The 22,263-nt window shown below is 33.0% G+C and overlaps 2 protein-coding genes across 2 annotated transcripts; one reads left to right on the forward strand and one right to left on the reverse strand.

The window, feature by feature from the left end:
* Positions 1 to 2,693: 2,693 nt before the first annotated feature.
* Positions 2,694 to 3,095, reverse strand: LOC114379045 (uncharacterized mitochondrial protein AtMg00810-like). The gene has a single exon (XM_028337601.1). It carries the CDS (start codon positions 3,093 to 3,095, stop codon positions 2,694 to 2,696), a length of 402 nt encoding a protein of 133 aa, XP_028193402.1.
* Positions 3,096 to 14,251: 11,156 nt separating this feature from the next.
* On the forward strand, positions 14,252 to 21,897 carry LOC114378309 (COP1-interacting protein 7-like). The gene is made up of 9 exons (XM_028336882.1): positions 14,252 to 14,768; positions 14,869 to 15,045; positions 15,260 to 15,384; positions 16,067 to 16,119; positions 16,200 to 16,252; positions 16,364 to 16,516; positions 17,324 to 17,553; positions 18,003 to 19,726; positions 20,414 to 21,897. The coding sequence occupies exons 1-9, from the start codon at positions 14,710 to 14,712 to the stop codon at positions 21,401 to 21,403; spliced, it is 3,564 nt and encodes a 1,187-aa protein (XP_028192683.1). The 5' UTR covers positions 14,252 to 14,709; the 3' UTR covers positions 21,404 to 21,897.
* The last annotated feature ends 366 nt before the right edge of the window (positions 21,898 to 22,263 follow it).

A 22,263-nucleotide genomic window follows, 5' to 3' on the forward strand; every position in this document is an offset into this window, starting at 1 on the left:
AATCTAGTTTTACCTTGGCTGGCCCATATTTGATTTTGAAAGCATGGAAAAAGTTAAAGATAAGACCTAGGTCAATTTGTTTTTTTTTTAATGATTAAAAATTTATGTGAGTTGGATTTCGTTAACAAAATTCTCACATATAAGAGAAAGTGATCCACATCCATGAAATTTGAGTTCATTTATTATCAATCGATTTAATTTCTGTTGACAAATCAATTTGTTATTCTCCAATTAAAATTATAATTTCATTTTGATATTTATGAAAGAATTAAGTTGAAGTTTTGTTCAAAATTAAATTATTGAGATTCAAAAGTTTCTTAACGGTTGAGTAGATTTTGACAAATGAGAGAAACAGTAAAATAGAACCCCCCCCCCCCCCCCCCCAAAGGTTCTATACTAAAGAGGAGTGTACCGGTTCAAACACGTTGGTATGTTTTGTTTGAGTTTCACTCTCATCCTCACATGTGAACATTGAACATGATCCATATGAGACACGAATTAATCTTTTGAACGATGGAACAAAGTACTTTCTCCATGTTTTGGGTTGGACTATTGGAACAAACATGAAACAAATTAAAAGGAATTTAAAACTACTGTGTGCCTTGTCCCTAATTTTCTGGACATGTTCAAAGCAATTTCGTCTTGGCTGCGCCAAGAATTTCTTATTTGCTTTCTAGCTTTGACCAACTTGTCTATTTGTGCATACAACGCACATAACATATTGAATGACGCTCTTGAGTTCTTAATTAGTCAACCATAAATTTGTGTCGATGGCTCAGCCTCTCATGATCAAAGATTAATTAATTGCAAAGGAAGCAAACTCCAGGGTGCTTCTTCCTTTGACTGTTTGAATTAGACAATTTCAAGTCATGAGTACTGATCACAACTTTTCTCATACCTAGTTGATTAAAAAATTCCATATCGAAATAAGGAGAATTTTGGCATGATCACTAATTCTTATGGGTATTCTATAAGTTGTTTGGTAGACAATTTCATGTGAATTATAGAGCATGTCACACAGTGCTATTCAAAGCAGCATCTTTTACTTGGATACTATAAATATTCCTTGGAAAAACTTGATTTCGTTAATTTAAAAATATAGAACATTAATTAGCATTTGTCTGTTTCTACATAATTAATTATGTGAATTAGACTTGTGGAACTTGTTAGACTGCATATTGGTTTTTTTCCTGTAATGTTACCTTCTCACTTCGTTGGTTTCCTAGCATAATTTGGTACGCAAATCAATCTCAAATTCTCAGTACTAACTTAAAACAAATTATCTAATGAAATCCAAGATTAAGTTAAATATAATCTTAGTTTTTACCTGCCTAATCTGGAATTATAGAATTTATTGAAATGAAAGTATATTTGCCGGCAGTCATGACAGAAGTGTCTCAGCCGAAAAATTAGGTTACATTTAAATTTTGATAACTGTAATATTTGGCCTAGTTGGGATAAGAAAAGTTTGAATCGTGTCACATAATTATTAAATTATCTAAATTAAAGTTTCTTATCAATTCATATTTCTGTATTTATATATTAAGGAGATGATGCTTAATTAATTGAGTAATATGTATAAGTTGTTGTAAATTCTGATTCTTGAATTTAGTTTTTATGAATATTTTTTTCTTTACTCAATAAGCACAGATATTCTACAATAAATGGTAAAGGGGGTTAGAAAAGGAGAGGGAGGGATTGAAGTATATCACGGACAATGTAAGTCGGCATGGAGCACAAAGATGAAATATCACGTGAAAGAAGGGTGAGGTTGAAGTTTATCTCCTGAAAAAGGGATTTCTTTCTATTTTGTATACTGAATCATATATTAGCACTGTTGGAATTCAATTGATCATCGTACAACTATTTTACGTTTCAATGTGAGTTCTTGAGTAAGGGAAGAAAGCGAATAACAGATTTTGTGAATTTGACAGTTATGTCGTTGAAAGAGAGTGAATGTAAAATAGGAAAAATTTTCACACACATTAATTAACTTATTACAATGTGTATTTATAACACTTAGGCAAAACTAAGCTAATGGTAACGCGTGAAAATACCATTGCCTAATTACAGTTAAATGGATTTTAACCGTTCACTAAAACTGATACACAAAGTCTTCTTAATTGCTAATAGGTCCTACACAAGTTTGTAATTACACAACAATACTCTTCCTTAATTCAAACTTGCAAGGCTTAGCATTCCTATTTTGCTCCTCGTACCTTCAAACTTGCTGATCTTCAAGCCCTTTGTTAGCATATCTGCTAACTGATCTTCTATACTGCAATGCTCCACTACTAGTTTCCCTTTGGTCACTTGATCTCTTAGGAAATGATACTTGATCTTTATATGCTTGTTCCTTCCATGAGCAATTGGATGCTTTGCTAGATCAATACCTGACTTGTTATCCACTTTCAACCTCATAGCACTTTCACACTTCACTTTCAGTCCATGCAACAACATTTGTAGCCATTGTGCCTGACTTGCACCAAATGCTGCAACAATGTACTCAGCTTCACAGTTTGACAATACTACAACATCTTGCTTCTTCAAACACCATGCTATTGGAGCCTTACCCATCATGAAAATGTAACCAAAAGTACTCTTCCTGTCTTCTGTATCTCCACTCCAATCAACATCAATGTATCATACTAACTCAGTAGTTCAGGTCCTTTTGTACTAGGAAATAAAATTCCTCAATTGATTGTGCCCTTGAGATATCTAAGTATTCTCTTTGCAACCACCATGTGAGTTCTCTTAGGCACTTCCATGTATCTACTTGCTACTCCAACACTATAAACTATGTCTGGCCTTGAGTGACAGACATATCTAAGTGAGCCAATCAACTGTCTAAACAATGTAAAGTCAACACCTTCATCAGTGGCATTTTTTTGCAATTTCACAGTAATATCAGCTGGTGTAGATACAAGTTTGCACTCAAGCATTTTAAACCTCTTGAGTACATTTGTAATGTACTTCTTCTGATGCAGAAAAATTCCTTTTTCACAGGACACAAATTCCATGCCAAGGAAATAAGACAATTTTCCTAGATCAGTCATCTCATACTCAGTCATCAGTTGCCTCTTAAGCTTCACCATCTCTTGTTCATTACTCCCTGTCACTAACAGGTCATCCACATACAAGCAAATGATTATCAAGTCATCATTTATGTTCAATCTTACATACACACCATGTTCAGTTAAACACTTAGTGAAATTTAGCTTCTACAGTGAGGCATCAATTTTCTTATTCCAAGCACGAGGTGCGTGCTTGAGTCCATACAAAGTCTTCTTCAACTTCATTACTTTGTTTTCCATACCCTTCTTCTTAAAGCCAAGTGTCTGCTTCACATAAACCTCCTCTTCTAATGGCCCATTGAGAAATGCAGATTTGACATCAAGTTTATTCAAACTCCATTTTCTCAAACTTGCCAATGCTACTATTAATCTCACAGTCTCAATCCTTGCAACTGGAGCATATATCTCATTAAAGTCAAGTCCAGGTTGTTGCAAGAAACCCTTTGCAACCAACCTAGCTTTATATTTTGCAATCTCACCATTTGGCTTCATCTTAGTCTTGTAGACCCATTTCACATCAATGGCTCTCTTATTACTTGGTAGATTCACCATCTGCCAAGTTTCATTCTTTTCAATTAACCTTAATTCCTCCACCATTGCTTCTTTCCACTTTGGATTTGAAAGTGCTTGATAAAGTGATATAGTTTCTGACTCTGCCATGAGAACCAAGTGCATTATATCAGTAACATCTTCACACAAGCCTGTAGGGTACAGGGCATAACCTTGCAGTCTCACTAATGAGAATCTTACCCTATCAGATCTTCTCAATTGTTCCACATTGTCATTAACCATATTCTCAACATTGTTTTCATTGGCATTGTTCACATTATCATCATCCAGAACATTTGGTTCAAGCACATTCACTTCTTCCTCATCTTCAACTCGGTCACTGTCAAGTTGAATGCTAGTTACTTTACTAGTAGCTTGCTCAGTTGATTCCTTCCAATTCCATTCTCTTGTTTCATCTACAATCATGTCATTGCTCACTACGACCTTCTTGTGAATTGGATCATACAATTTGTAAGCACCAGTGCTATGATAGCCTATCAATATCATTGCTTGTGCTCTAGAATCAAGTTTTCTTCTATTTTATTTAGGAACATGCTTGTAACATAGTGAACCAAACATTCTAAAGTGCTTTACACTTGGTTTCACACCACTCCATGCTTCTTCAGGTGTGATGTCTTCTAGTCTCTTGGTTGGACACCTGTTCAGTATATGAGTAGCTTTATATGGTGCTTCTGCCCAAAACTTATGTGGAAGATTCTTCTCTCTCAACATACATCTTACTATATTAAGCAGAGTTCTATTTCTTCTCTTAGTTGTACCATTGTGTTGAGGAGTATATGGAGCCATTACTTCGTGAACTATACCCTCATTTTTACAAATATCTTCAAACTCATGTGAAGTATATTCACCACCACCATCAGTTCTAAGCAATTTAATTGAACTATCACACTGTTTTTCCACTAACAGTTTAAATTGCTTAAAAATGCTAAACACTTCACTTTTTTCTGTATAAGGTAAATCCACATCTTTTTAGTATAGTCATCTATAAAGGACACAAAATAGGAATTACCTCCGTTCTAAATGGCTTGTCATGTGATTAGTGTGAACTCTATTGATATAGTGTGGAAATGGCATAAGAGGATGGGACATTTGTGCAACTAGATATTTTTTATCAATAGAGTTCACACCAATCACATGACAGGGTGCTCTAATCTTCCTTCTCATAGTTTTGTCAATTTCACAAAATCATTCTAAATGGCTTGTCATGTGATTAGAGCACCTTGTATCCAAGTACCACCATTCTACTCCGCCACCTTCAATAGCTATCATCAACACCATCACTTCTTCATCAATTGTTGCCATCAATGCAACAACTTCTTGATCAGAGTCACGAGCTAACTGGGCCTCTTCATTCCTCTTCCTAGGCACTTTAGGATTCACACATTCATCTGCAAAGTGGCCCCATTTTTTACAATTATAGCATTGAATGTGTTCCTTGGATTTCTTCTTTCCCTTGCCATCACTTTCACCTCTTTTCTTTTGAGATTCTTGCTTGGAATTTCCACCCTCATTCTTGTTACTCTTCCACTTTCCTTTACCTTTCTTCTTCCAAGATTCATTACCACCACTTCCTTTTTTCTGAGATTGTGTAAACAACGCTTTCTTAGTTTCTTTCTCATCTTTCTTGACACCATCGCTATTCTTCAATTTCAATTCATGAGCTTCTAACGAACCTATTAACTGTTCCAATTTCAACGTGTCTAGGTCCTTAGATTGTTTAATTGCAACAACTATATTATCAAATTTGGGTGTTAAACCCATGATAACCTTTTCAACCTTCATTGAATCAGTAACTATTTCACCACAACTCTTCATCTGGTTGGTTAATACAATTAACCTATTCACAAATTGCGCTACTGTTTCATCTAGTTCCATTTGTAATTGACCTAATTGACGCCTTAAAGTCATCAATTTCACCTTCTTGGTTTGTTTATCGTTGGCATAAGTGGTTGCAAGAACATACCAAGCTTCTTTGGCCATCTCATATTCAATTATCTTTTCCAAGACATTCGAATCTACACATTGATGGAGAAAGTATATCGCCTTGTCGTCTTTCTTCAATTGTTCATGGTGAGTTGCCCTTGCCGTCTCCGTGGGTGCTGCATCAAGCGGTGTCACTCCACTGCGAATGACATCAAGAACACCCTGATACCCAAAGACAACCTTCATTTGCGTCGTCCATCGTTCATAATTGTTGCCGTCAAAGATTGGAAGTTTTGCATGAATTTGATAACTGGTTTTTTAAGTTTCTGCCATGTTCGCCGTCTTGCGTGATCGTGGATCGTCTTGCTCTGGATATCAATCTGTTGGAATTCAATTGATCAGTATACAACTGATTTTACGCTTGAACGTGAGTTCTTAAGAGAGGGAAGAAAGCGAATAACAAATTTTGTGAATTTGACAGTTATGCCGTTGAGAGAGAGTGAATGCAAAACAGAAAAAATTTTCACATGCACTAATTGACTTATTACAATGTGTATTTATAACACTTAGGCAAAACTAAGTTAATGGTAATGCGTGAAAATACCATTGCCTAATTATAGTTAAATAGATTTTAACCATTCATTAAAGCTGATACACAAAATCTTCTTAATTGTTAATAGATCCTACACAAGTTTATAATTACACAACAATAAGCATTGCAATATTTGGTGGCCTAGAGGGTTCCTATTGAATTATTGTTCCACCGCTAGAAAAATAAAAAACCTTAAAAATTTGGCAAAATTTAATTCGATTTAAGATTCATTGTTATTAAATAAAATAAAGTAACAGAGATAATTCTTTCAGCAACCGTTTATTCAAATATGTAAACAAATAGTTTAGTCTCTTTATTTAATAATGTTCTTTCTTATTGTTACTACTATCCACTTTATTTATTAAAGCCCTGAAGTTCAAGGTAGCACGTGCAGGGCATATTTATCGAGGTTCTCGCGTAGGCTATTAGCCCAAATTGGAATTACCACTCTCAATATTTTAGTTAACTGCAAAATTTCTGATCTTCATTGCATACTGATAAAGTAAATAATAAGAACTCATAACTTCAAAGATCAATTAAGACAACTTTTCTGAAAGAAAAACTAAAAACATTTTACAGACATGTGTTGTCTGCTCATGGACTTTATTGGAGTGTTGCGGGGTTTTCGCATGAACATCTTTTACATCTAACATTTTTTAAAAATTTTCAAAATTACTCATGTTAATAAACATATGAATTGCAAATTCGTATCCTCTATTTTTTTTAAGAAATATTTTTAATTTTTTTTAATAAATTTAATTATAATTTTTTATAATTATTACATTAAGTAAATTTCTGTTTTTTGTCTTATTATAATTAATTTTGATTTAATAATGTATTTTTTTACATATATAAATTTTAAATAAAAATTATAGATTTAATAAAAATATATATATATCAAAAAATAATTATTAGATTAAAATTAATTATAAAAAATATATTATGTAAATTTATATATGTATTAAATATATATTAAAAATTTTAGTATTAAATATAATGATATTAATTATTTTATAACATAATTATTTTATTATCGAATTTATAATCTGTATGATTTATACGGATTGTAAATCTATATAAATTATAATATAATATGTGAAGAAAGTGTTGGTTGTATAAGAAGTTTTCCGGGGAGGAGAGTTAGTTCTTGGGCCCATGTTATTCTAAGTAAGTTTCCTACTACTTTGGACTTAATGTGATTGCATTTAATTTTACAATGAATGAGACCTGTGCTTGCATTTTGGTATTGAAAATGAGATTCTCTATTTATTGTACTATGTTTTATAGTCAAGACACTTGCACTTTGGGTGATCCCTGGTGGCGAGCTTTTCTATTATTATTAGTTCAATTTGATTTTCTTTCTCCGTTTCTTTGTTAAAGTGAAAATAATCAAGCTAATGTCTGTTCATAATTTTGTTTATTAACTTAACTCTAGTTGGATCAATGATAAAGTTTTTAATTGCACTAAACTCTAGTTGGATCAATGGTAAAGATTAAAAAGATTAATTCAACTCTAGTTGAAAATAATCACACATTCGTATTCTGTAACGTTTTTAATTAATTAGAGTATTAGACATATACACAAATGTCACACCCACTCTTTGCCTAGTCTTATTGGATGTGCCCGGTCGAATCTAACCCCGAGTATGGCATCACATAGCTAATTGCATCATCACCCTTGTGTAGTGGATAAGAACATGACCTCCCATTTATAGGTAGATATTGTAGATATGACACATTATCTAGGATGATAGTCATCTCTCCAATTGGAAGACGGAAGAAGTCAATATCTTTATGTCATCGCTCAACAAAAACAGACAAGATCCACTATGTGATAGCATGTCTCATGTCTTTATAGGAGGCACCAGCTCTGACCTCTCCATATATCTCTTCACTTATTTGTGATGAGGTAGGAGTAATTGCTTCCATGTCTGATCATTTTCAGCTCTTGATAGTTTAGTCCTTCCCACAACCATGGGTAAATATGGTTTGCATAGGACCTCAACACAAAATGGTGCTTAAGGCCTCCTAAAGAAAGGGGGCCAACAATCTATGGCTCAATAATAGGTACCTAAGGCTTAGAATTTGGTACTTGTGTCATAGTTGCTATAACAATCCTAGAAGAAACCTTGCTAGGAAATCTACCAAATTGTACATGCAACATGTTGTATCTGCATTACATAAACAAAAATTAAAATAAGTAAAAATAATAATATCTCATATACACAACAAAAACAAGTTTTTTTTTGTGTGCAGCCTGAAGACACAATAATTGGCCAACATGAAAAGAAAACGAAATGAGCAAACAAGAAAAAACTTACCAGAAAAGAAAAAAAAAGTGTGAAGAAGATTGGGTTGAGTTGAGGAGCTTAAGCTCTACAATGGGAAGATGAAGGAAAGAATGGAGGTGTGAAGAAGACGAGTGAAAGGGGGTGTAAAGAAGAGAAACGGGGGCAGAATAAGGAGGGGTGCTCAATGAGGAAAAGAAGAAGGTGGGGGGTGAGAAGGAAGAAGAAAGACTTAAAATTGAAGGGGAAGGGGGGTGCAGGGAGGGGAAAAATATAGTGGGTGGTGTAAATAGGAAATTGGGTCCTAGGCTCCAAGTGAACGCCCAACTCATCTTAGACTCACACACATCATAAAGTCCAATAGTTAATTTTTTTTTAAGGAATCCAAATAATTAATCTTCCTCAATTAAGATTCCATACATTTTATTTTTAATATATATTAATAATCTAAAATTTAATTTAATGATTAGACAACGATAATACACAAAATTTCAACAGAATTTATTTTACAAAAAACCACTTATGTATCTTTCCAATATACTGATCAAAGAATATATTTCTTATATTAGTACATCAGCGTTTTGCGATAAACTGTTAATGAATTGGAGATCACAAAGTCCGATTCACTACATCAGCGTTTAACTACTAATATATCTTTCCTGTATTCAGTATATCAAATTAAATTTGGTTAAGCCATGAGTGTAGTTTAGCCTTAATTTTATTGTGAATTTGTTTGATAAAAAAATAGTTAATAAAATTATAAGCTAAAATCTATTAAATTAGCTTATTGAATTAAAATTATTTATAAAATTAACCCTTGAACTAAATTAACAAACATAAAATACATATTCATATATATATATATATATATATATATATATATATATATATATATATATATATATATATATATTCTTTTTGTAAATTTTACTTTTTTATGCTAAAAAATATTTTCTAGGTAATTATAGTTTTAACTCTTTTTTTTTCAAAGATAAAATATTTACTAAAATTAAAATAAATAGTGTTAACTATCAATAAAACAATGAATTATAAATTGAAGTATAGTTACTTTAAGTGATATTTTAGAAATATTATGAAGTAAGGGAATATAAATCTTTTTTATTAAACATATTTGTTTTGGTCAAACAAACACATAAATTAGTTAAAACGGTTAAACAAGTACAATTAAGATCTCTATAATAAAGTGATTTTTTTATGTATAAATGATTGAATCTTATTTATCTTTAATTCCTAAGTTTTATTTTAGTTTCAACTTTTTCTCTTCTCATGTTGTTTAAGTAATTAAAAAGCTAGAATACTGCTGAAGTGACATATGCCCCATCCTATAGCTACCTATACCAATTCAGGGTCCTCCCAGACTATGATAGTATTAATGGGAAATGTTATGTAAATATAAATATACAAGAAGTATACTCAAATGCTACACATGTTTATAAGCATACTGCAAGATTATTGGGACACAGTAGAAGGTGTGATGAGAGTGTTTGGTCAGATTGCTTGTATTGTGGTGTTAGTTAAAACTTTGTGTCATGTGCCAATGTCAAACAAATCAAAAATAGCTTACATGGACCCAACCCTGTGCTCAGAAAGGCTGTGTTTGGCCATCTTCATCATGGACAGCATGTCACAGTGTACACAGCTAAGATATGTGGTAAATCATTGTATATTGGCAGACCTATGAAACCAAACATCAATTTCTTTTTTTTCCACTACTTATTAGTTATTATAAACAAATTAAAGTATATATGCAAACAAAAATAATATCGACCCAAGGCAAAAGGGCATAATCACCATGCTGATTTTGTGTCACTTAAAACACCATTTAGTGGGTCTAACTAAATATATATTAAAGTGAACATGTTGAGAATTTAAAATGCATTAATAGGTCCCATAATAAGCAGGTGATTTTCTACACTTACCTTAAATGATTGCTTTTGATTTAATTACAAGGAAACAAACATAGTTTGAAACAAGGCCCAACGGCTGCAATGGTCACAGGAGGAAAAGAAACACGATTTACACAATTTCAACCTTGAACAAGAGATATTGAACAAATAGACATCTTCATTTTTTTATAAACAAAAAGTAGACAAACTAAACACACACAAAGGAAAAGAATACTGATCTTTAAATTTGTCTTTAATAAGAGATGCTCAATATTAATAGCCATGAAAGATTAAAAAAATCCTATTATCCTAATCTTTTGCATTTCTTTAGAATAAATTTCTCTCAATATGAGAAATATTAATGGAAAAATAATTTATATGTAACTTTTAGAAACCAAGCCCTAAAATTTTTGTGACTCCAGAATTAATGACAGAAAAACAATTTTCGTCACTAAATTTATGATTATTTTTTTGTAGTGCCTGATCACTACTTAATTTGAATTTTAACTGTAAAAATCCATTAATTCTGATGAGGTGAAATTTTTGCTATTTATTATCACATGCTTGGATGAAGACTTTGGGGAAACCTTTTTCATGAATTGCTAGTATTTTAGTTAATACTTGTATATTTTATTATAGCAATTAAAAGAAAACTAAAAGGTTATGTATTTTAGAATTAAATAAAAATATTGAAAAATAAGAAGACTTTTATTAATTGTTTGCTTATTATAATTTAAAATAAAATAAAAATCATGTGAATAGTATTACATAAGAAGACATTTAAATTTTTGTAATGTTAAAAACCTTTTTTATATCTTTAATATATAATATATTTTAAATAAATAAAAGATATGGATAATATTAGATAAAGATAAATTTATATTTTTATATTGATATGAAAACTTTTTATTTATCAATAATTTTGATTATAATTTTATAATTTAAAATTAAATCAAGATTAAAAAGACACATGAAGATAAAAGAATGAGACAACTTTTTTATTCTCTGACCGAAAGTCACACTTAAAAAAGAGGGAAAAAAAAACTATATATAGTTAACCAAGTGATAGAGTAAAAAGTGGGAATTTCCCTATAACTACTTTATACTATTTGAGAGTAAAATTCCTTAACAAATTGAGCATTCATCTTGAAAGACGACTATTAACTAATAATGATTGTACCATATCTACTGGTAGTTAAATTGGATGGCTCCTTTTATCCCCCTACATTAAAATACATGAAGTCAGAAGTTGGAACAGTGTTTTGTCAAGAATTGATAGAGCTAATAGCAATATCAATTATCAAATCAGGGGAAAGTCCAAAAACAATACTATTATCAATCAAATAACAATAATTATGGCCTACTTACTGTTAACACATGGTGAAGCAATCCGATAAGCATTTGATTTCTGTGTTGGAAAGCTACATATGAACCGACATTAAGCTGAAAGGTCATGGATTATTAGCAAGGCTATGATTGAAAATTTGTTTACCTTTTTTTCTTATATCAACGATCCAACCACCATTACATAGCCCCACGAGTGCTTATGTCCCTGTCCTTAACTACAAAGTAGGTGGGTTAATTCAATTATCCATGCATTCCCTAATATCATTTGCAAAATTTAGTCCTAGAGTGACTCTTCTATTTGGTGCTTGGAAAGATAGAAACGTAAATATGTTCCTATCTATAACAATGGTCTTTTTCTATTGAAAGAAAAATATAATTCTGTTAAAGAAAAACGTTTAGTGATGAATTGTTCTTCCTCTAATGGTAAGTTTGGATGAGAGAAAAAGAAAACAGAAATAATAATGCATTTTTATTTAGTTAAAAAATGATTTCTGAGAATAAAAATTCCATTTTTTTTGTATTTTTCTTCCATTCAAGTTTAAAAATGTTCCCAATAATTCTTGTTTTTCTTCCTCTAAATCAAATAAAACATGGAGGATCGGTGAAAAAAAAAGTTCTTTTTTTTTTGGAATCGTTGTTTATTTTTCATGAGAAATAGAAAAAGGACAACTATTTATCCTCATCTGAAAGTCCTTTTCTAAAAGTGCAAGAACACAACATTCTTTCCCATAACTTATTTTGTCATCACTACAGCTAGGTGAGCTTTGGTTATTATCTTACTTTTATTTGTCGGTTTCCTTTATTTTGGAGATGTACATTTGTTTGTACCAAAAGCACAATCATAGACAGGTAGCTCCTTCCAATTTATTGACTCTAATCATAATGGCAAACCACAGATAGCTACTCTTTACCTCCTTGCATTAAGAATGACTAATTTTAATTTCTTCATTTCTGATGTAATTTTAGATCAGTTTATTCAATGTGGTTCATAGTATTCAAACATTTAGGCATGAGTAGAGTAGTTTTGTTTGTGGATAACCCTACTTCTTAATAAGTTGTGTAGGCTCGGATTTCATTAGTACATAACTAATTATATAAGATATCATCATTCACAGGGTTAATTGACTGTGATTATATACCATTCTTTTATGATATAACTCTTTATATCAGGGCAAATAGTGCCTTATGAATTTTTCATAAAATAAAGATGTTTTAGTTACAGAAAAATATTAATAGCACGTACTTTAATATATTCTTTTTAATACACACTTTATTGTTGATTTAAATTTATTAAAAATTATAAGAGAGACATTAAATAATTAAGATGTGAGAGACCCATAATAAATTTATGTAATTTTCAGTAAATATTAACCAATACAAGATAATTTATTAAAAAAACCGTATCAGAAAATATGTTACTAATATTTTTCTTAACGATAACTTAACTTTTTCTTTTGATTTAGATCATAAGTTTCTGCCATAAGAAACAATTTTATTCGGATTTGATAGGACCACCGTAACCTTCACATGTTTTGAATTCAATATGAACCAAACAAAAGAGCAATTAATTCAGTTACTACATTCCAAACTATAATAGCTCTAAATAGGATAAGACTGCCTTAAAAAAATACAGAAATTTTTGTTTAATTACACACAATATTTGTAAATAATAACGAATTAAAAACTGAAAATAATTTTTAAATTATTTTATTACAAATTTTATTAATATTTTAGACATCTCAAAATTGTAATTGATTAAAGTTCAGTTTGAATTAATTTTAAGCATAAGAGAGAGTTTTTTAATCATAAAATTGTACTGTTAAGATTATAAACAAGAATATTGATATATTAAGTTTAGAGTTTAAATCTCATGTTGTCAAAATAAAAAAATTTACAAAACCAATCACAAATAATTATTGATGAAACTTTGAACATAGTTCTTAAGCAATCACTTTAATTAATTACGAACACCTCTCACTTACCTTAATTTGTGCTGCGTATACATGCACCGTAATGGCTATATGAAAAGTTTGATTTAGTTTATATGAAAATTGTGATTTAATTTCGTTTATTTTTTTATTTACCAATTTATCCAAGCTAATACTGACATTATATAATGGCTATACTCATTAAAAAATTCCTTGATAGATGATACACAACACAGATGGGTAATGGATTCGTGAAGATACTTCAAGAAAAGGTAAGGGTTCGTCCACAGAAGAAGAAGCTGAATTATTACTGTTTGTTGGAAGCATGGGATGTAGACAGATGGGCTTCATGCGATTCTCATGCCAACGAGAATATACTTTTTTTATTATTTATGTAAGAAAAGGGATCAGGAGTAACTTTAAAGAAATTATTTTTTGTTTTAATTATTAATTTTTTTGAATATAATAATTAAAATTAACTATTTATTATAATTATTAAATTTTAAAAAAATAAATAGTAAATATTTATGTAATAAATATTTTTGTGGTTGGCACTTGGCATTGACAAGGATGAAGTGATTACAACAACTGTAATTATTCTTTCTGCTCACTCACTCACTCTTCCTGTGAACGACACCGACAACATGTTAAAGCAAGACAATGCCACACACAATTTCTCTCTCTCTCTGCTCTCTTGGATGACAAGTTAACACAGAAAAGAAAATGGACCTCTTAACCACTCTCAAATCTATCTTCTGCTACTTTCATCATCCTCATTGCACTTGAAAGTTCTACGAGTTGAAGCATTCTTTTACATAATTCTCTTTCTGAACAAAAAAAAAACAACAACAACGTGCAAGTGTGGGTGTACACGACAGCATAAGCATGTTCTGTCGGTCCCTCGTTCCAAACTCAACAAAACCGAGCCTATTGCATTCCCACATTCTTCTCCCTCACCCCATGTGCCACTGCTAGCATTCCCTCTTCTGCATTTCCATGTAAGAGGAGGGACTTAATAAGGTTAAGGATCCAAAGCTTTCAACTTTGAAGTTTGAATCTCACTCTCTTTTTGGCTCATCTATGGACCCAAACACTCGTCTTGATCATGCCCTCTTTCAGCTCACTCCAACCAGAACCAGGTTCTAACGATGATTCACAATTCACACACATGAAAATTGTGGCACCAAATGGTTTGTTTTGACTTTGTGTGTGTTCCTTTTCTTGTTTTGCATGTTGAAGGTGTGACCTTGTTGTTGTTGGTGGAGGTGTGAGTGAAAGGCTTGCTTCTGGGCTGTTAGAACCGTTTCTTTCTCACCTCAAGAGTGCCAAGGATCAGATTTCCAAAGGTGGCTATTCCATCACTCTGCGTCCACCTGGTGGACATCCTCACTGGTTCACCAAAGCCACCCTCCAAAGGTTCTTTTCTTTTGATTTTGTGTTTTGGTTTGCAAAAATTTTGGGGTTTTGATAAATTGGATTAGAATGTTCTGAAAGCAGAAGAAATGTGAATTTTGGATCAGACTAAGGAATAAGGATTTGGCTCCTTTAATTACTTGTGTGTAGGTTATCATGATGTAGAATGATTTTGTAAGACCAGTGTTGTTTGTCTGTTTTTGGTTATTTTCTATAGGTTTGTTAGATTTATAAGCACCCCAGAAGTTCTAGAGAGGTTTGTGACAATAGAAAAGGAGATTGTGCAGATTGAAGGGTCGATTCAGTCAAGTGAGAGGAGCAATTTGGTGGCAGAAGCAGAAGGTATGGATGGGAAATCTTAATCACGCTATTGACTTATCGTTCTATTGATTGGAATTGGATATCCCAAAATATATACCTCCTTCACAACTATTTTCCCCTATTATTAATCTTAATTAAACTCTCCTGGGGTAAATTCTTATTTTTCTTTTTGTTCTTCGATCAATCATAGCGGTCAATACTTTGTCTTTTGAGAGTTGTGAATCGTGAGAGATACTAAACTGATATGTATATATGCCCTTATCTATGGCTAATTTGATTGCACTTGCAAGGGTACCAAATGACTTGGATGTTTGGTATGATTTTTCAATAATTTGATGGTCCCATTAGCTACCCATGTCAGCACAGCATGTTAACTGTGCAAAAGATATCATTAAATGTTCCATTTGAAGGTAAAATTAGCAAATAGCGTTTGCACAGGTTACAATCATCTATAAGAAAGACTAACTTATGAACCTATTGACATTATCATTAGCAACTTTTCTGAAGCCAACAACTACTTGTCTTATATCCTCCCTTTTCTACTAGTTTATCTTCCATCATCATTTTAAAAAGGATATAGGAAACGAGAGGTGAAAAGCAGGTTATGTTGGGTAATTTGCACTTTTTCTAGTATTGTAATAATGAAAGTAAATAGAAAAAAGACTTGTAGCTTCAACTTCATATTTTGACCTGGGATTAACAGGAAGCATTTCATCTGCTGATGGGCGTGTCAAAAGGTCAACAACTTCCTCTAAGGTATGTAAATATGACGCTTGCTAATGTTGCCTTGGTTTTGTTAAGATATTGAAACTCTTATCACCTTTGGTGTCTTTTAGATGAAAGATGAATCATCTGGAACTAATGAAGATGGACATGAAGAAAACTCCAGGTATTGAATTTTTGGTGTTTTCCTTATTTGTCTTGTATGACATCTTTTTGTTCTTCAGGATGTGTCCATATATACCTTACAATAAATTTTTCATCAATTTTCAATGAACAGGGTTCGCCTTCAACGTGTTCTAGATAATCGTAAAGCTATGCTTTGCAAAGAACAAGCAATGGCCTATGCCCGTGCTTTAGTTGCAGGATATTACCCAGAATCTGTGGATGATCTAATATGTTTTGCTGATGCATTTGGAGCTTCACGTTTAAGGTCAGCAAGCGTACCACAAAATGTTCAATGCCACAAAATGACATTCATCAATTGAAACAGTTCCCCTTGAATGGAAAAAAATAATAATGATAAATAAAACCTTTAGCTCGCTTGAATGGAAGTTCATTTATACTTACATTTATGTTTGGACATAGTGGTTTGCCCCTTATTAACTCTTCACTGCTTGTTTTTCATTTTACTCTTGTTTTGTCACTGCATTATTTAGACAGTGTTCCTTTTGAGATATGACATGAATGGCACCTACCTCAAGCAATTGCATATACATATTGCCTCCTTCCTATTTGGCTGAAAATCCTTTTCAAATGATTAATGGATTTTTTAAAAATAAATCCATAATAACTTGCTTGTCTATTACATCAAAAGTTATGAGAAACATATGTTAAATAATTTGCAGGTGTGTGTTTCTTGTTATGAAACTTGTTAGGCAGGAAGAAAGAGTGGTAAAAACAAGGAAAAAGGAAACAAAATTTAATATTCCCAAAAGGGGAATCCTCTCAGTTTCCATTTACTGTTTAGACTATAGAAGTAATGAGAACTAGTTAAACTATAGATGCACCATCAGCAGAACAAACAGTATTCTGTTGATATTTGAATTTGTCTCAACACCTCTCGCTCTCTCTCTCAACTTTATTTGATTTATGTTATAAATCTTTCTATCCTTCGACATAGTAGACTCATTGAATACAATATATTCACACGATTCCTTGATATAGGATTATCGTATGAATGATTAGCCCCAGAAAACTTTCTCTGTTTTGCTATTTAATATTATTTCAATTCATGTAGGGAAGCATGCATTAATTTCTTAGAGCTGTGCAAACAAAAGAATGAAGACAAGCTCTGGATAGATGAGATAGCAGCCATGCAGGCAGCCGCTCAGCCTGAATTGCCATACTTGAGGACATCTGGAATCATACTTGCTGGTGAAGATGATACAAGCAGTAAACTAAATGGCATAGTTGATGCCTCAATTTCTGAGTCAACGCCAAGTCATGCAAGTTTGGACATAGGCCAAGGTATCCTCCTTTACTGCTAAGTTGATTCATTATCTCAGTCTTTGCCCCGTCCTGAGTACAAGGTTTCCAAAAACTGAGCAGAACAAATGTGTTTTTATTTTAAACAATTTGCCTTTAGCCATAGTCATCTTTAATAAATAAAATATATATATATATATATATATATATATTATGGTATTCTCACCACTGTTAGTCTATTTTCTTCATTGTTAAACAAAAAGAATACATAGTTCTTTCTTTTGAGAAAATTTAGAATTAATACATGAATTCCCTGTCAGTTGGGGGATTGTGCTTGCCTCATGCTTGACTAGACTTATACAAATCACTACTTGGAATTTCCAGCAAAATGTATGTGGGACTAATTTTTTGAAACAAAGTCTATCTAGCAACTTAAATCTTGTACAGGTAGATCCAAAAGTTTTTTAGTTGTTGATTTTGAAAACTTCCAGATTATAGCTTGCCGGCATCAGGTCAAACACCATCAACAGATGGAAGAGCTCAAATATCAATGTCCTGGCCAAACCATCTACCACAGTACATGCACAACTTTCAGGGTCATCCATTTCAACAAATGCCCCCATACCAAGGGTACCTCTATCCTGGTATGCAGGTTCCTTCTTCATACCATCCAGGGAATATGCAATGGCCTCCAAATGTGGAAGACTCTAATATTGTTCATCACCGAGACAAGGATTATCATAAATCATCATATAAGAAGAAGAAGAAGAAACATTTTCAAGCACGGGAGCAGTCTGAAGAAGATAGCTCAACAGCATCCTCTGACTCTAGTTATGAGAGTGATTCAGATGACCATTCAAGGCAAGGTAGAAAGCACTCTTCAACAGAACATCAGCACAAAAAGAAGCATGGAAAGAAGTCCTCGAGGAAAGTGGTTATACGCAATATAAACTATATAACCTCTAATGGAGATGGTGAAAAAGGTAGTGCCACAGAGGGGAGTTTGTCCAATGAGGAAGAATATATCAATGTAGATTCCCTGAAACAACAGCTAGAGGAACCTGTAGGATCATTCGAGAGAAGAAACAAGTCAAGCTCCCGTCACCATAAGAAACAGCATAGTGCAAAGCACTCTGGCAAGCTAAATGGTTCAACTAATGCTGATTCCAATGGCATGAAAGGCAATAACAACTGGGATGCTTTCCAGAATCTTCTTTTGAGAGATGATGATTCTACTCCTGATGCCGGAGAAAAGCCTATGAAGTTCCAGGAGGAATATATTGGCAGTCAGAATTTTGAGAATGGAAGATCAAATGAATTTAACCACGAACCAGACTTTAGTAAAACTCAAGCAGTTTCAAATGATTCCTTTGTTGTGACAGAGAGGGGATTCAAGGGTGAGGGTCAAAACCGTGTTGATAACTTTAAGGAAGGAAAGGATGCTCCTTCATTAATGAGGAAAAGCATAAACTCAGGTGAGGCGATGTTGTTTTCTCAGAGAATTGGCGAATCAGGTAGCTATTCTATGTCAAATCTGTCGGGCAATGGCCTAGAATCTTCCCTCACTAAATGCCAGAAAGAAGAGGATTGGTTCATTATCAATCAGTCTGGTAAACCAGGAAATGAGAATCAAAACCGAGATTTCAGCATGTTTAATGGCATTTCCAATTCATCGGCAGCTACTGATTCTTTTCATGTAGAGAAGAACAAGAAAGACATTATGACTGATGACTCTTTCATGATTCAAGCTCGATCATCAGAAGATCAATTCAATTCTCAGTCAGCAGCTGATCTAAGTTTGGTTTCAGACATTGTTGGGGCTACTGAATTCATGAACAGCACACAAGAAGGTTCACACAATAAGACTGAAACCTTAAATTCCCATGAGCCTGATGATCTCTTCATGGTTCTTGACCGTGATTCTGCTTTAGAGCAAAGTCCGGTACCCTGGAGCATGGAAATGGATTATGATAACATTTCTTCAAATGAAGCTAATAGAAAGCTTTTTGAAGTTGAAACTGATAAAAATCACCCATCTAATCTCGAGGGTACTGATACAAAAACTCCTGGAGTGAAAAATGGGAAAGTTTCAAGTAAAGAGGCAAAGTCTAAGGCTCTAAATGCATCTCTTGGGAAAAGCAAATCTGATATGACGTCAAGAAGCAAAGCATCCCCTGGAAGCAAAACTAGAGTTACAAAGAGCAAATCTGAGAAGGTAAACTAACAACTGTCTTTGCTCTAGCAATTTCCTTGAAATGTTAAGTGAAAGAAAGAGGAATATATTAAACATTGCTTCTTTTTTAGGATGCATAATTGCTTTTGTTAGATCTAGAACAAGACATATATGATAGGATTCTTTTTTGAGATACATAAATCAAACTGCAAGTGAATTTAATAATTGTAGATGTTTCATTTTGAATCAAACTGTAAGTTTTCAATCATTTTGAAGTTTAATTTGGATTGGAATTTGAGCCCCCACTTATTAGATGCCCCATCAGTTGATAAGTCCAACTGCAAGTGATTTAAATAATTCAAACTGTGTGGTGAGTTTTCAATTGTTTTGAAATTTCATTGAATTGAACAGCTGCTTGCTTATTTTCAAAAAGTAGAAATTTCTTTTTCAATTCTTTGATTATATCATTATATGGCTCAGAAAAGAACACTTTACGTTGCGCCAGATCCACATGGATAGTTCTTTGATTATATGGCTTAGAAAAAAAGTAACAATTTCTTTTATTAATACATGGATCGGATGTCCCCCAAAAAAATACATGTGGGATGGGGTTTTTACTTCTCTTAATATTTTCTATAGATCTTAGTTGTAACATCATGAGTTATTGGAGTAGCTCATTCTTTTACTTAATCTTTTATTTGTTCACTTTTATTTCCCTCTTATTTATAGGAAGAGGAAAATAGAAAGAAAAAGGAGGAACTGATGATTCAGCGGCAGAAAAGAATTGCTGAAAGAAGTGCCTCTAAGAAGACTGGAACTAAGACTTCCTTGACTTCTGCAAAGAAAGAGAATCCTAAGATACATCCATCCAATGAGGAGACCAAGAAATTGCAAAAACCAGTCATCAGGAATTCCACCATTGAACGCCTTGCAACTGCCCGAGTAAGTCAGCCGAAGGTTTCACCAAGTCCAGCAAAATCAGGTCCAACCAAGAAACCATCCTTGAAGGCAAATGGTGTACCTTTGCAGAAGACTACTGGCACAGAAAAGAAGAAGCAGGCCCCAAAAGAAGTCAAATCTTCAAGTCATAAAGAAAACGAAAAGAAAACAAATGGGGAGGTTCTAGTAGGTGCCACTAATGGCCAGGATAAGAATGAAAAAGAAGTCTCAGTAGCATTGCCAATGAAGTCTGTCCCTGCACAATCTGTCGAACCGAACAACAGTAATCTTGGTTCGAAAGACAATGGAGAGCTATCCAAGACATCATTAGAGAAACACACAACATATTGGATTTCAGAAAGAGAGCACGTGCACGCAAATGTTGGCCAGCTTCACGCCGATCCATCTTTGCCAAATCATGATTGTGCGTTGGGAGGAAATCAGTCAAGAGGTGAAGAAGTGTCAAACAAGTTATCTTTACTTCCTGGTGATAACAAACCTCGACATATTACTGAGGTGATCACAAGTCCTACAGCTGCATTACCCAGCAAACCCCAAACAGTTTCTTCTGTGAACTCAAAGGTTAATCAAGAAATAGATGAAAGTAATACTATCTTGCCTCAAGTCACTGAGAAACAAATTTCTACTACCCCTCCACCTGATAACCAAGTGATGATGCCAGAACCAGTCCACTCCAGGAAGAAATGGAACACTGTTGAGGACAATTCAAAACCAGCAAAAGGATTTCGTAAGCTTCTATTCTTTGGAAGAAAGAGCTGAAGCAGAATCACCCTTGTGGATTGATTGGTTTTGTGCAAATTGGTTCATAATAATCTTCAAAAGTGTTCAGATCAGCTATCAGTTCTCTTTTCCATGCTTTTGGTTTTTCAATATTTCAAGAAGAGTTCACTCTTTCCATTCTTTTGCTCAACAGAAAGTGTTTGGCACATTGAATTATATGTTGTTTTGAACACACTTATGGAAGTCATGTGGAAGATTGTAGATAGTTTCCTGCTTGACACACTGAATAACAAGGCAATGAGATTGGAAGTTGCTGTGTTATGTTAGAGATCCATGATGTAAATTATCTGATTATTGTGTTATTAAGGAATGATTTCTTAGGTAATAAATTTTCCATGTTGGAACTCTATACGAGGCTTATCTTGTTTGGTGTCATTTGATGCCAAAAAAACTGTTTCCATGTACTCATGAAAGTTGTAATGTTTGGTTGTGTATGGCTTTCATATTATTTCATGTTTATATTCTTTTGCAAATACTTTTTACACCAATGAGTTATTTTTTGTGTTCATTTTGTTCCTTGGAGGCGTCCAATGAATGTTAAATTGCTTAGTGTTTAGTATAGTTCTGCATTGATGACAGAACCAAAAAAGGAGAAAAATAATCAATGTCCACAATATTACAACGACATAAATAGGGATGGAAGAACCAAAAGGTAAAAAAATGAATGCTCCACCGACATAAATAGCAATAAAAATATGACCATGATGTACATGTAAGTGTAAGACAAGATCACGAAAACGTTAGCTGAAAACCGAACGGTGCATAGCTGTGCCTAGAGTGGGATAATTTTGTCACTATACACGAGCACGTGTATGAATTACATCTACATTAAAGAAATA

The sequence above is a fragment of the Glycine soja genome, chromosome 12 (assembly GCF_004193775.1).
Source record: "Glycine soja cultivar W05 chromosome 12, ASM419377v2, whole genome shotgun sequence".
Classification (NCBI taxonomy): domain Eukaryota; kingdom Viridiplantae; phylum Streptophyta; class Magnoliopsida; order Fabales; family Fabaceae; genus Glycine; species Glycine soja.